This window comes from Macaca fascicularis, chromosome 6 (assembly GCF_037993035.2).
Source record: "Macaca fascicularis isolate 582-1 chromosome 6, T2T-MFA8v1.1".
Lineage (NCBI taxonomy): Eukaryota > Metazoa > Chordata > Mammalia > Primates > Cercopithecidae > Macaca > Macaca fascicularis.
Genome location: NC_088380.1, coordinates 35,049,138 through 35,064,383, shown reverse-complemented (window position 1 = coordinate 35,064,383; position 15,246 = coordinate 35,049,138). Strand labels below are relative to the sequence as shown.

The following is a 15,246-nucleotide window of genomic DNA, read 5'->3' as shown; positions in this document are numbered from 1 at the left end:
TATCCAAGAGCTAAGAACCACCCCTCATCCTTTTTTTTCTTTTTTTTTTAGACTGGGTCTTGCTCTGTCATCCAGGCTGGAGTGCAGTGGCAGCATCTCGGCTCACTGCAACCTCCACCTCCCAGGTTCAAGCGATTCGTGTGCCGCAGCCTCTCGAATAGCTGGAATTACAAGCGAGCATCTACACACCCAGCTAATTTTTGTATTTTTAGTACAGATGGGATTTCGCCATGTTGGCCAGGCTGGTCTTGAACGTCTGACCTCAAGCGATCTGCCCATCTCGGTCTCCCAAAGTGGTGGGATTACAGGCGTGAATCACCGCGCCCGGGGCCCATGCCATTTCACCAGCGCATTTGCTCTTTTTCTTCAGGATTGTTTGGCTTCATAAGGATGGTCTGGAAATGATACTTGGGCATTATGAAATCTCCATTAGGGCAAATGATTTCTATGTATTCACCAACACACCCCCAGACTCCAGTATGTAAAACAGGAGATCTGTACTAATTCCAGAACTTTTCTGATCCCCACTTCCTTCTTCATAAATTTACTTCCGGGTGATTGAGAGCATCAGATGGGAAACACCTGATGGAAACTGATGCGCTCTCTAAGGTGAATGAATAAACTGCTGGCTGAACGACATAGGGTTTTTTTTTACCTAGGTACTTATCTGATTTCTGTTATCAAATTATCAGGGTGACGGCCCAATCTTTCCTAATAAGAAAGGAATTGTTTCTTATTAATTACGTTATTACTGAATGCCCCAACACTGGGCTAGGTGCTCATGGAGAACATATGCTAGGGCAGTGCAGAAGGGAAATGTAGGGTTGGGACCCCCTCACAGAGTCCCTCACATCCAGGTCACACTGATGTAAGAGGTGGGCTCCCATGGTCTTGGGCAGCTCCGCCCCTGTGGCTTTGCAGGGTACAGCCTCCCTCCCAGTTGCTCTCATGGGTTGGTGTTGAGTGTCTGCAGCTTTTCCAGGTGAATGGTGCAAACTGTCGGTGAATCTACCATTCTGGGGTCTGGAGGATGGTGGCCCTCTTCTCACAGCTCCACTAGGTGGTGCCCCAGTAGGGACTCTGTGAGGGGGTCCCAGCCCTACATTTCCCTTCTGCACTGCCCTAGCAGAGGTTCTCCATGAGAACCTAGCCAGGTGTTGGGACATTCAGTATTAACATAATTAATAAGAAACAATTCCTTTCCTATTTCGCCCTGATAATTTGATAACAGGAATCAGATAAGTACCTAGAAACCAAAACTCATTAAATCCTAGGTGATTTCAGAGAGGCAGTGGCAAGAGAGCGCTCACTCAGGAAATTTTAGAAATGGTTTCAGGAAAGAGATGGCAAATTGGGCCTTGAATGATACGCCAGACTCGGTGGAATGGGGCGGGGGATGGTGGTGGTGGGGATGGTGCTGGTGGCGGTGGTGGGGGTGGTGCTGGTGGCGGTGGCGGCAATGGCATCTTGGAAGGCAGGAACTGAGCAGGGAAAGCAGAAGTGTTTCTAAAGAACTGGCACATGCTAATGATCTTACGTGCCTCAGCCTCGGAGCAGGCTGCTTGCTGCTCAGCACGAGAATCTCCCGCTCCAGCGGCCCCAGAGTGATAGTGGCTGAGTGCAGGTCCCTCGCTGCTGTGAGTTCTGAGATCCATCCCCACCCTCCCTTGCTCTGTTCTCTGTCACAGCCAACTACATTTCCCAGGCTCTCCTGACCTCTGCATTTGGGGCAGGTCCAACCAGTGGAGGGAACAGAGAGAGGAAAAGCAAAGCCAAAAAGCTTTGACCCTGGGCAACAATCACCCATTTAAGCGTCTAAAATCCTTCATTCTCAATATACTTAATCCAACTTTGAAAATAGCTCTTAAATGAAAAATACTGTGATCTTACCAATTGTATTAGTCTGTTTTTATGCTGCTGATAGACATACCCAAGACTGGGAAGAAAAAGAGGTTTAATTGGACTTAGAATTTCACGTGGCTGGGGAGGCCTCAGAATCATGGCAGAAGGTGAAAGGCACTTCTTACATGGTGGTGGCAAGAGAAAAATGAGGAAGATGCAAAAGCAGAAACCCCTACTAAACCCATCAGATCTCATGAGACTTATTCACTACTGCAAGAACAGTATGGGGGAAGCCGCAGCCATGATTCAAATGATCTCCCACCGGGTACTCCTACAACATGTAGGAATTATGGGAGTACAATTTTAGATGAGATTTGGGTAAGGACACAGAGCCAAACCATATCATTCTGCCCCTGGTCCCTCCAAATCTCATGTGGGGAGATTTCAATCCTCACATTTCAAAACAAATCATACCTTCCCAACAGTTCCCCCAAAGTCTTAACTCATTTCAGTATTAACCCAAAAGTCTAGTCCAAAGCCTCATCTGAGACAAGGCAAGTGCCTTCCACCTATGAGTCTGTAAAATCAAAAGCAAGCTCATTACTTCCTAGATACAATGGGGGTGCAGGTATTGGGCAAATACACCCATTCCAAATGGAGAAATTGGCCAAAACAAAGTGGTTACAGGGCCCATGCAAGTCTGAAATCCAGCAGGGCAATCAAATTTTAAAGCTTCAAAATGATCTCCTTTGACTCTAGGTCTCACATCCAGGTCACACTGATGCAAGACGTGGGCTCCCATGGTCTTGGGCAGCTCCACCCCTGTGGTTTTGCAGTGTACAGCCTCCCTCCCAGCTGCTCTCATGGGCTGGTGTTGAGTATCTGCAGTTTTTTCAGGTGAATGGGGCAAGCTGTCAGTGAATCTACCATTCTGGGGTCTGGAGGATGGTGGCCCTCTTCTCACGCTCCACTAGCTGGTAACTCAGTAAGGACTCTGTGAGGGGATCCCACCCCTACATTTCCCTTCTGGACTATCCTAGCAGAGGTTCTCCATGAGGGCCCCAACCCTGCAGCAAACTTTTGCCTGGGCATCCAGGTGTTTCCATACATCTTCTGAAATCCAGGTGTAGTTTCCCAAACCCAATTCTTGACTTCTTTGTACTTGTAAGCTCAACATCATGTGGAAGCTGTCAAGGCTTGGAGCACCCTCTGAAGCCACAGCCCCAAGTTCTATGTTGGCCCCTTTCAGCCACAGCTAGAGTGGCTAGGACACAGGACACCAAGTCCTTAGGGTGCACACAGCACAGGGACCCTGGGCCTGGCCCATGAAACCACTTTTTCCTCCTGGGCCTCCTGGCCTGTGGTAGGAGAGGCTGCCATGAAGGTCTCTGGCATGGCCTGGAGACATTTTCCCCATGGTCTTGGGGATTAACATTAGGCCTTGCTACTTACGCAAATTTCTACAGCTGGCTTGAGTTTCTCCACAGAAAATGAATTTTTCTTTTCTATCTCATAGTCAGGCTGCAAATTTTCCAAACTTTTATGCTTTGCTTCCCTTACAAAACTGAATGCCTTTAACAGTACCCAAGTTACCTCTTGAATGCTTTGCTCCTTAGAAATTTATTTTGCCAAATACTCTAAATCATCTTTCTCAAGTTCAAATTTCCACAAATCACTAGGGCAGGGGCAAAATGCCACCAGTCTCTTTGCTAAAACATAACAAGAGTCACCTTTACTCCAGTTCCCCACAAGTTTCTCATCTCCATCTGAGAGCACCTCAGCCTGGACCCTATTGTCCATATCGCTATCAGCATTCTGGGCAAAGCCATTCAACAAGTCTCCAGGAAGTTCCAAACTCTCCCACATCTTCCTATCTTCTGAGCCCTCCAAGTCTCTAGGAAGTTCCAAACCTTCCCACATTTTCCTGTCTTCTTCTGAGCCCTCCAAACTGTTCCAACCTCTGCCTGTTACCCAGTTCCAAAGTTGCTTCCACATTTTGAGGTATCTTTTCAGCAATGCCCCACTCTACTGGTACCAATTTACTACATTAGTCCATTTTCACGCTGCTGACAAAGACATACCCGAGACTGGGAAGAAAAAGAAGTTTAATTGGACTTATAATTCCACATGGTTGGGAAGGCCTCAGAATCACGGCAGGAGGTGAAAGCCACTTCTTACATAGCGACGGTAAGAGAAAAATGAGGAAGAAGCAAAAGCAGAAACTCCTACTAAAATCATCAGATCTCATGAGACTTATTCACTACCTCAAGAACAGTATGGGGGAGACCACCCTCATGATTCTACTTATCTCCCCACCAGGTCCCTCCCACAACACATCGGAATTATGGGAGTACAATTCAAGATGAGATTTGGGTGGGGACACAAAGCCAAACCATATCACCAATATTTTTTTTTTAAACTGTATGTAAAATTTTTTCTAAATTATACTTTAAGTTCTAGGGTACATGTGCACAATGTACAGGTTTGTTACATATGTATACATGTGCCATGTTGGTGTGCTGCACCCATTAACTCATCATTTACATTAGGTATATCTCCAAATGCTATCCCTCCCCCCTCCCCCCACCCCAAGACAGGCCCCGGTGTGTGATGTTCCCCATCCTGTGTCCAAGTGTTCTCACTGTTCAATTCCCACCTATGAGTGAGAACATGTGGCATATCACTAATATTTTAATCAATGTAGTTCCTAATTTCCAATTTCTCATCAATTTTGCACCACAATCTTGGTTATAAGTCTTCTTTCTAAAGTGCAATTTTGCAAGAAATTATGTTCAGCTTTAACATACAACACTGCTTCCTTTAAAAAAAAAAAAAAAAAACCAAAAAATTCAAGAATTTTTACTTTAATATAATTTACTTTAAGCCAAAATTTACCTTTCATTGCAATTCTATTTTGTGCACAAGTCTTACATACATACATTGCATATAAACAGGGATATGTTTGTGTGTGTGAGAGAGAGACACAGAAAGAGAGAGAAAAAAAAATGCACCTGTGCCTCCTGGGACTTCCTCAGCCTACTTATAATGTATCACTTTGTAGCACCTGTTGGAAAGCTCTGGGCTAGGAAACGCAGGGTCTCACTGGAGAGTGTCCTGCTCAGTGGTTCTATTTGGACAAACCATTCAAATCACCTAAAGTGCTTTCTGAAACCCCATCCCCAGGAGTACCGCCATACCAGTGAAACCAGAATCTCTGCAGGTGGAACTCAGCATTTGTCAAAGCTGCCCAGGTGATTCTAATGGGAGCCGAGTTGAGAACCAATGATCTAGTGAGTGGGACCCCAAACTCAAGTTTAAGCTCTGATGAGCTCTTAAAGAAGGGAAAGAAAGCATGGCCATGGTGTCATTGTCCCCATTTCAATTTAGGGTGGTTGCCAGGAGCAGTGGCTCACGCCTGTAATCCCAGCACTTTGGGAAGCCAAGGCGGGCAGATCACTTGAGGTCAGGAGTTTGAGACCAGCCCGGGCAACATGGTGAAACCCCATCTCCACTAAAAATATAAAAATTAGGCGTGGTGATGGGCGCCTGTAGTCCCAGCTATGTGGGAGGCTGAGGCAGGAGAACAGTTTGAACCCAGGAAGCAGGAGGTTGCAGTGAGCCAAGGCCACTCCACTGCACTCTAGCCTGAGCAAGACTCCGTCTCAAAAAACCAAACCAAAACAATCTATTTAGGGTGGCCTCTGTTCATGTTGTTACCTGAACCCTATTTGCCTGTATCCAACCATATCCTACTGATTCCATTCTACAAGGCCGACCTCATATCACACTTCAGGCAGGAAGCATTTCTTAGCATCTCTAGTGTCTCATGAGCTCTTCTGTCCTGAACCCCTTACATGCAGTATTTTACAGGTTAGCATCTGATTATTCTCCAGTATTTTCATTGGCCTTGTCTTTCTGACTAGGTGTTATGCATCTTGAGGCCAGGAGCATATTTTCTCCTTTTGTATTTACTTAAGATAAAGTCTAGAACATTTTGGACCCAGGGAGTACCTCCCAACTAGATTAATGAAACCAAACATTTAAGCATATTTGCCAAGTATAAAAAGAGGTTATCTCAACTTCAAAAATCTATATGACTCAAAGCAGAGTGGATATAGCAATTACATTCTTCAGTTTATCACTGTGACAAATATCAACAGGTCTTATAAAAGACATAGGGTGATTTCACAGGGAAGGTAGGAGGCGGCAATTGCACAAATATGTAGTGGTTTTAGGTGAACTAATTTGGAAGCTGTATGTGAAAAGAACTGGAAAAAGTTTATCAGGTGGTATAACTTGATTTCCAAGATTGAACTGCTGGTGTAAAATATCTAATACATCCCTATTCTGAGAAAACAGGAAGGGAGAACGTGCAACAAACCACCAGCCAGAGAAGCCCTTATTATAGTGATTTCTAAAGTTCAAGGCCTGCCTCCCCCACTTTATAGTCAAGCTCCACGGAGTCATCTAAAAATACTCTCCCAAATTCTTGCTTTCATAGCCAAAAAGATCAGGTTTCTGAAAAGTGGGCTACATAAAATGCTACAGACACATACACACACACATGCACACACTCCTTATATCTACACACACATGCCCAGGTGGTATTTGTTCAAATACTACAGTGTCGGCGTGATTTTATTTAGTCTGGTTGTTCCTAAGACAAACACACACAACCTTAATTAAATGCACATCTAAATGTAGGGGAACCCATCTTGAAACAATTAGACTCTTCTACGGTAAGAGGTTTGAGGACATTGACCTCCTCCCACTTCCTCACATCCACCATGGAAAGAGAACAGCTGGGCAGAGGCACGCCAGGCCTGACTCCATAAACACAGCCTGCAGCTATAACTCTTGGCTCTGCTCTATTTTGTTCGTTTCCTACCCAAGACACCACCCTTCCTTTATTCTTTTCCTAAATGAATTCCAGTCATTCAATTGCTTTTACTTTTTTTTTTTTTTAACCCCCCTTTGATCAGTCTTAGAGGAAGAAAATTTCCTGGCATGCATTCTCATCTTTCCCTGAAAGGAAATACTCCAGAAAGAAACTCAAAAGTCTAAGGCATTACCCAACCACCCATCTGGTTATTGACCTTGGGTTATGGAGGATTCTGGAGAACGTCTGTGGAGATGGCTGCCTTTGTTGCCACATTATTGGGACTTTCTAGACTGCCTGGCTCTCTAGGTGGTAAAGGTTGAGTACTTCTCTATTTAAATTGCCATGGAAGCTGAAGAGCCAAGTCAGGTTGTGATGTTCACCAGAAGAATTTTTTCCCCTCTGAATCCAAGTTAATTCACCCCTAAGCAATTTACCCATAAGATATTATCAGCAAAAAAAGAATGTTTTCTCCACAAGAATCACACTGAAACGTTACTTACACAAATCCCAACTGAAGGCCTCCTTTGGGCCTAGAACAATGGGAAAGACCAATACAACAAGATTATACCATCCCTGTCCTTAGGGAGCTTTACTGTACTGTATGGGAATCCAGTCTTTCAGAAAACAAAGGTTTTCTTAGAATGGAGACATTTCTGTTGTTGTTCCTGTTCATCGATATAATAGAATAAAGGCAGGTGTGGTAGTGCATGCCTTATAGTCCCAGCTACTCAGAAGGCTGGGGCAGGAGGATCACTTGAGGCCAAGCATTCAAATCAAGCCTGGGCAATATGGCAAGACCCCATCTGTAAATAAATGGAATAAAATAATTGAATATACCAGGTTCTAAATCAAGATTTCTAGTATTTCAAAGAGAAGAAAAGTCAAAAAGAATGAAGAGAACCAGGGAGAATGGCATTTTGAACTGGATATCAAACCTGGGTGCACAGGTGGATGTTCTGACCTATGGGGAGGGTGGGAGCAGACAGCTCCACCTCCAGAAGAAACAGCAGGGAGAGAGGATGTAGGTAAGTGGGGCAGAGCCAGAGGAAAGCCCTTGAGGGCCAAAATCAAGCCTCTAGACAGACAGGCAACTGTAGATTCCAGGGCAAAATTACCACAAAAGCCCTCTAGAAAATAGAAGGCTAGGAATGGTGGCTCATGCCTGTAATCCCAACACTTTGGGAAGCTGACATGGGAGGATCACTAGGACAAGACAGCAAGATCCCATCATTACAAAAACAAAACAAAACAAAACCAAAATTAGCTGGGTGCAGTGGTGCATGCATGTAGTCTTAGCTAATTGAGAGGCTGAGGCAGGAGGATCGCTTGACCCTGTGAGGTTGAGGCTGCAGTGAGCTGTGACTGCACCACTGCACTCCAGCCTGGGTGACAGAGTGAGACTCTGTCTCACACACATGCATACAAAAAGGTAAATTCAGGAAGAGCTGTGTTATGTGGGCCTTAGTTTTATAATCTGCAAAATGGAGGTGGTGACTCTTATCTAACTGCTATGTATATGTCTACCATGAAGAGAGAATAGAATGAAGTACTGACAGAAGCTACAACTGGAGTGAGCCTTGAAAACATTATGCCAAATGAAAGGAACTGAGACAAGAGGCCACATATTATATGATTACATTTATAAAAAATATCCAGAGTGGGCAAATCCAGAGACAGAATCCAGATTCGTGGTTGCCAGAAGAAGGGGAGGGGAGGTTGTGGAGTTCCTTCTTAATGGGTATGGGGTTTTCTTTGGGTTGATTAGAAAGTTCTAGAACTTAGAAAGTGACAATGGTTGTGCAACATTGTGAATCTACTTAATGCCACTACATTGTATGCTTTAAAATGGTTAAAATGGTAAATTTTACGTTATATGCATTTTACCACAATAAAAAGAGAGAGAGAACATAAAATAAGCCTGACCATCTATGCTACATGTAATAAATATCTTATGATCAAAAGCTTCAAATTTGTTAAGGTTATCACAATTGTAGCTAAGCTGCTCATCTAAATTTTCTGTCTTCTCTTTAGTAAGTACTATCTTGGGCAAAATTATCATAAACATTTCTCTCCCCTTTCTCTGGGATGACTTGAAGAGGTTGTCTTGCACAAACATGTGCAAACCTGGACTAGGGAGAGCAGGGACAAAGAAGGGCGAGTAGTGATTCAAAATGGACACCAAAAGCCCCAACATTTACCACCAAACACCTCAGAACAAAAAATAAAGATTCCTGGGCCTCTCCCCAGACCAAGTGATTCAGAGCATCTGGGGTGATTCTGATCAATATGTCATCAATATTTTTAAAAAGCACTCCATGCCTGTATATAATCCCAGCACTTTGAGAGGCCGAGGCAGGCGGATCACGAGATCAGGAGACTGACACCATCCTGGCCAACATGGTGAAACCCCATCTGTACTAAAAATACAAAAATTAGCCCAGTGTGGTGGTAGGTGCCTGTAGTCCCAGCTACTCAGGAGGCAGAGGCACGAGAATCGCCTGAACCCACGAGGCGGAGGTTGCAGTGAGCCAAGATTGCACCACTGTACTCCAGCCTGGCAGAGTTTGTAGTGAGCCGAGATCACGCCACTGCACCCCAGGCGACAGAGACTCCATCTCAAAAAAAAAAAAAAGCACTCCCGGTGATTCGAATGCAGAAATGCAGAAGCGGCCAAGATTGTGAACCACTAATCTAGGATGAGCAGGGTAGGTGACTGGTTTTATCAAGGGCCCACTGTGGGCTGGGTGCTGTGCCACTCTTTATACAGAGCACCTACAGCTGAAGGTGCCCTTCCCAAATCCCCTTAGACCACTGGTCCCCAATCTTTTCGGCACCAGGGACCAGTTTTGTGAAAGACAGTTTTTCCACAGACCAAGTATGGGGGATGGTTTTGGGATGATTCAAGTGTATTACATTTATTGTGTATTTTATTTCTATTATTATTACATTTTAATATATAATGAAATAATTATACAACTTGCTGTAATGTAGAATCTGTGGGAGCCCTGAGCTTTTTTTTCTGGAACTAGACGGTTCCATCTGGGGGTAATAGGAGACACTGACAGATCATCAAACATTAGATTCTCATAAAGAGCTCGCAACCTAGATCCCTGGCATGTGCAGTTCACAATAGGGTTTGTGCTCCAGTGAGAATCTAATGCTGCCGCTGATCTGACAGGAGGCGGAGCTCAGATGGTAATGCGAGCAGTGGGGAGTGGCTGTAAACACAGAGGAAGGTTATGCTTGCACAACCACTGCTCATCTCCCGCTGTGAGCAGTACTGGTCCCATCTGTGGCCTGGGGGTTGGGGACCCCTTAGACTTTTTCTGGCCATGACCATGGTGTCCCTTAGAGTAGCACTCAATTTTTTCTTTTCTTTTTTTCCTTTTGATACAGAATCTTGCTCTGTTGCCCAGGCTGGAGTGCAGTAGCGCAATCTCAGCTCACTGCAACCTACGCCTCCTAGGTTCAAGTGATTATCCTGCCTCAGCCTCCCAAGTAGCTGGGATTATAGATGTCTGCACCACACCTGGCTAATTTTTCTATTTTTAGTAGAGACAGGGCTTCACTCTTTTGGCTAGGCTGGTCTCAAACTCCTGACCTCAAGTGATTCCACCCGCCTCAGCCTCCCAAAGTGCTGGGATTACAGGCGGGAGCCACTGTACCCGGTCAGCGCTCAACCTTTGAGGGAGAGGAGATAAGGGATAGGTACCCTAGGTTCCTCACACCTTGGGTGGAAAAACTCTGAAGCATACTATAAACCTGGGATAAGGAAACCCTTTTTGTAAAAGGCTAGATAAATACTCTGGGCTTTGTGAGCCATGTAGTCTCTGCTATAACTACTCAACTCTGCCTTTGTAGTGTGGGAGCAGTCATGGACAATGCCTAAATGAATGGGTGTGGCTGTGTTCCAGTAAAACTTTATTTATAAAATCAGACAGTAGCCAGGCATGGTAGCACATGCCTGTAGTCCCAGTTACTTGGGAGACTGCGACAGGAGGATTGCTTGGGCCCAGGAGTTCAAGTCTAGCTTGGGCAACATAGCCAAACCCTGCTCTAGGTCTAAACAGATTCCCAGAATCCTCTTCAAGAAAGAGTGACAAAGTTGGAACCTGTCAATAACACACCTTAAAAATACAGGTTTCTTCCTTTCTCATGCTTCCTGGGATCAATGGCTACAGAAATTACTTGCATTGTATGTATGTATACATCCCTAAATAATATATACTACTGCTTTGTGTGTTTCACAGTAATTACACAATAACCGTCATTTGACATGTTAAAAAAAAGATATGAAACTACTTGCACTTAAATCCTTGTCTCAGAGCCTGCTTCTGAGGGCATCCAACCTACATTATTATTTCATTTTATACTCATAACTACTCTAACAGTTAACTAATACCGTCTCCATTTTAGAGTAAGGAAACTGAGGTTCAAGGATTACACAAGTCATAAGTGATAGAGTTCTTGTGAGACGTCTATCTGGCTCCAAAGTCAGTGCTCTCTCCACAACACTGCCAACGTCAGAGTGGATATAAACAAATACATGCACATGCACAAACACACACAAATACTAATCAAGTGTGTAGCTTTAATTACGGCAAGCAAGAGTACTACACACAGCAAACCACAAAGCAAAATCATACTACTCACGTACTTACTGATCTATGCTAAGGAAGATCAAATAAATAAACAAGTAGTTTAAGATAAATAAACAGTAAGGTTTGAGGGTCATAGGAAAATACTTTTTTCTCTTTTATGCTATTTCTTATCGAAGACAGAATTCATGTCTCACCTACAACTGGTTGCAATCTTGGGAGGTAAAACCTTTGCTAATACCTGGAAACATGTATACCCATTCGAGGTAAAGCTCCATGTGTGACTTGGAATTTGGAGAGAAAGGAACTAGATTAAAATATCTTCTCACATATTTCAATATGGGAGTGGAGCGGGAGCACATGTGAAATTCCCCTGCGGATACTAAGGATTCCAGAGAACATCCCCAAAAACCCATAACTGGCATATCTGCAAACCAGTGTTTCAGCTTACGCGGTCTTGCCCTCGCTGTCGTGTTTGGTGGCGCTGGCCCCCTTCTTGCCGAGCAATGAGGCCACCTTCTCCGCATCTCCATTCTCCACGGCCTGCAGCAGTCTGTCATCATTCTTGTTCCACTCATTGGTCTATAGAGAAAGAGAAGAAACAGAGGTTGTGAACAACATTGACCACAGCTGCACTGACCAGCAGGGCTGCGGTCCTCGCAGCCCCCACCCTCCCATCACTCAAATCAAAACCTGCTCCCAAAGGAGCATGTTTTAAAATACCTTCCCCTTCACCATGGAGACACCCAAGAAGGCCGCTTTCCCAAAAGAAAACATAAATAGTGCAATGAAATCACAGCTAGTCACCAAAGTCTGAGATAAAAGTTACTTCTTTTAACTAACACTAGGAATATGAAGCAACTTAAAAAGACCTCAAGGCCGGTTTACACATTAGCTAATTTCCAGCTGAACTAGACAGCTGCTCCTCAGCACATTGGCCTTTGACCTCATCCACAGCTCACTCTGTTCACCGTGTTACAGAACCAAACCAGCAGCTCAAGGTTACCCGAGGTTTACAGACACACGATTTTTCATCAGCTTTTATTGCCTTCTTTCTGGTCTGTTTACTAGGCCCTGAATTTTCAGCTGGATACTGATTTTAAGTAGTTGTCCAGGCTACCGACTCAACAAAGTCTCACCAGAAACAAAACTTCTTCCTGAGCAAGCTATTAAACATCAAAGAGCTTTGAGCAAAGCCTCAATCACTGTCAATGCCAAACCCCAACTGAATAATTCTGCAAACCACAGTAACAGTAAGGCACTCATATATGCAAAACTGGTTTCTACACTTAGGAGGGAAAGAGATGATTTCTATACAAGAGCAAATGGGCCCTCAATATAAGACTAAGAAAGACTTTAATAAAAGGCAGCAGTGAGCCATTGGAGGTTTGGGAGCAGAGGAGGGAGAGAATTATAGAACCAGTGACGGAAGAGTCATTGGGAGGTGTCGAAGCACATGGGATTAATGAGGGAGAGAGGGGGAGGAAGGAAAGATGCTGGGCACATCAAAGCCCCTGGGCACTTTGCGAGCCCGGGCTGATTTCCAGTCATCTCCTGCACCAGGCCCCTGAGCTAAGCCCACTTTCTGAGCCCTTCAGCTGTGGACACCACATCCTGAGAGAGACTCCTTTTCCCTTCCCAAAGCTTTCTATAGACTCTGCTTCCTTGCGGCCTCTGAAGATATGAACCTCCAGGTATTTCGTATTAATGGCTTTACGATGGACCCCTACAAGGAAGCAGACAGAGGAGATAATGAAGATTCAAAAGCAAAAAAGAAGAAATTTTATAGGATGACAGTCTTCCATGGCCCCGGGAGTATGTTCCCAATCTCTGTACTGATGGAAATGAGGAAACTCAACAGGTCTTTGTCCATCAAATGTCTCAGTCACCCTCCCAACCCTAGCCCATATGTACAGCCTTAAACAAAGCCACAAGCCAGGGAGGGATAAAAGAGATGTGTCCAGAATTTGCATCTCTGAACATCTCAGGACTGAACCATTCCCAGTTTTTAGGACTCCGTCCTCCCCCACAGCCAACACTGAGTGCAAATGCACAGTAAGAACGAAGCAGGTTTGAACAAAAATCAGCAGCTTGTTCTCTGGGCTGCGTGAACTTGAAGTCCAGAAGTCCGGATTGACACATGTTGTGTGATCTGATGTCACCCATAAATCGTTCTGTGCCTCAGTTTCCCCAGGCTTTGGACTGTACGTCCTCTGTGATTCCGCCAAAGCTCAAAATTCTTATTACATAAAATTCCCCAAATTCTGCTAGGGATGATTCTAGAACAGTACTGTCTACCATCATGGAAATGTTCTCTATCTGAGCTTTCAAATACTATAGCCACAAAGCCAGTGATTCTTAACCAGGATTTGTTTTGCCCCTGTGGGTCATTTGGCAATCTCTGGAAACATTTTGGTTGTTATGTCTATAGAGTGTTACTGGCATTGAGTAGGTGGAGACCAGGTGTGCTGCTGAACATCCTACAATGCACAAATGCACAAGACAGTCCTCCTACTCCCACCAAGAATAATCTGGCCCAAAATGTCAATACTGCATGAGCCACTTGTGGCTACTGAGCACTGGAAATGTGGTTAGTGCTACTGAAGAAGTGAACTTTTAACTTTGAGACTTCACATGCCGTTAGCCAGGGGCTACCATGTAGACCAGTGCAGCTCTCCTTGACGATGATGACTCTCTTCATATGTTTAACAAAGTAAGAATGCGTCTGGACCAACATCAGCCACGCTCCTACTACAGCAATTTACTCACAAAGAAGACATGAGATGTTGTCTTTAGTTACCAATCAAGCTTCCTGTTGAAGGGAAACACAAGAAATATGGCAATCCTCACAGCATCATTTTTTAGTGGAATAGAAAGCGTAACTTAACAACTGTACAAACAACTGCAGCAAATGATCAAGCCCCAAGAAACACAGTGCAGCTTATTTCCCCCAGAGGGCATTTTATAAGCAAAGAAAAAAGGGAGGGAAAGTTTACTGAAGAACATTTAGGACCAACGATCCCTACCTATAGAATCCCAAAAGAGAAAAGTATTGTTTTTCAAAATCCTTTTCTAACTTGAACTGAACAAATTAAAACTGGACTGGGAAGATCAAAAGGATATGAAATCTCAGAGGACAGGACTGAAAGTACTCAAGCAAAGGAACTGCTACATGAAAGGATTTTCCTTTTCAACATTGCTAAAGCACTCTACTCTTAAGTAGAGAAAAATCCGATTGCAGGGGTTTCCTAAAATTAGTTCCACGTGGATCTTTAGGGAGTTCAATTTCTATACGACATGGCAGGAGAGATCCTCCCTATCCTGCTCTTTGGAAGACAAGGTCAATGCCACATTCCTAGAGGTCTGAAATGCCTCTCTTCTATTTAGAACCTCTCCTCAGTGCAAGCCAGAATTTACTTTCCTCTTGGAGCAGATGAAGAGAACATGGTTACACAAGCAAATCTTCAATAAATAATCCACAACATCATTCAAGAAGTGCGGCAGATGGGGTTCACAGTAAGCAGAGCTAGGCTGGGAAAAGAGGAGAGAAGGTAAGAGTTTTACTTTTGCTGGGCGTGGTAGCTCATAACTGTAATCCCAGCTACTGGGGAGGCCAAAGCAGAAGGATTGCTTGAGGAGTTCAAGACCACTCTGGGCAACACAGTGAAATGCCATCTCAAAAAATAAAAAATTTTAAAAAGAGTTTTGCTCTTAAAATTCTTACAAGCATGCTAAAAATAGAGGCCAAGTAGGGTCCCAATTAAACCTCTGATCCAGGAATCTGGATTCTTATCAGTAGCAGAGTTGTCTAGTCCTGGGCCAGGCCACTCATCATACTTGCAATTAGCTCTGACGTGCACAACTGGCCATACCATGCTCCTTCCAGAAGCACAGTGCTCAAGATGTCCTGACTTTTCCTTCCTA

At 44.2% G+C, this 15,246-nt stretch overlaps 1 protein-coding gene across 12 annotated transcripts in view; it reads right to left on the bottom strand.

The window, feature by feature from the left end:
• Positions 1 to 15,246, bottom strand: part of RAI14 (retinoic acid induced 14) — a 174,686-nt gene that overhangs the window by 62,498 nt on the left and 96,942 nt on the right. For 5 of the 12 annotated variants that reach the window (XM_005556679.4, XM_005556688.4, XM_073993275.1 and 2 more), the window contains one exon: positions 11,774 to 11,904. In XM_005556679.4, coding sequence (XP_005556736.3) covers positions 11,774 to 11,904 — 131 coding nt within the window. Of the gene's footprint in view, positions 1 to 11,757; positions 11,905 to 12,045; positions 12,166 to 15,246 lie in introns of those variants that run through there. The other 7 variants (XM_065546146.1, XM_073993273.1, XM_073993277.1 and 4 more) reach the window with 3 other exon arrangements.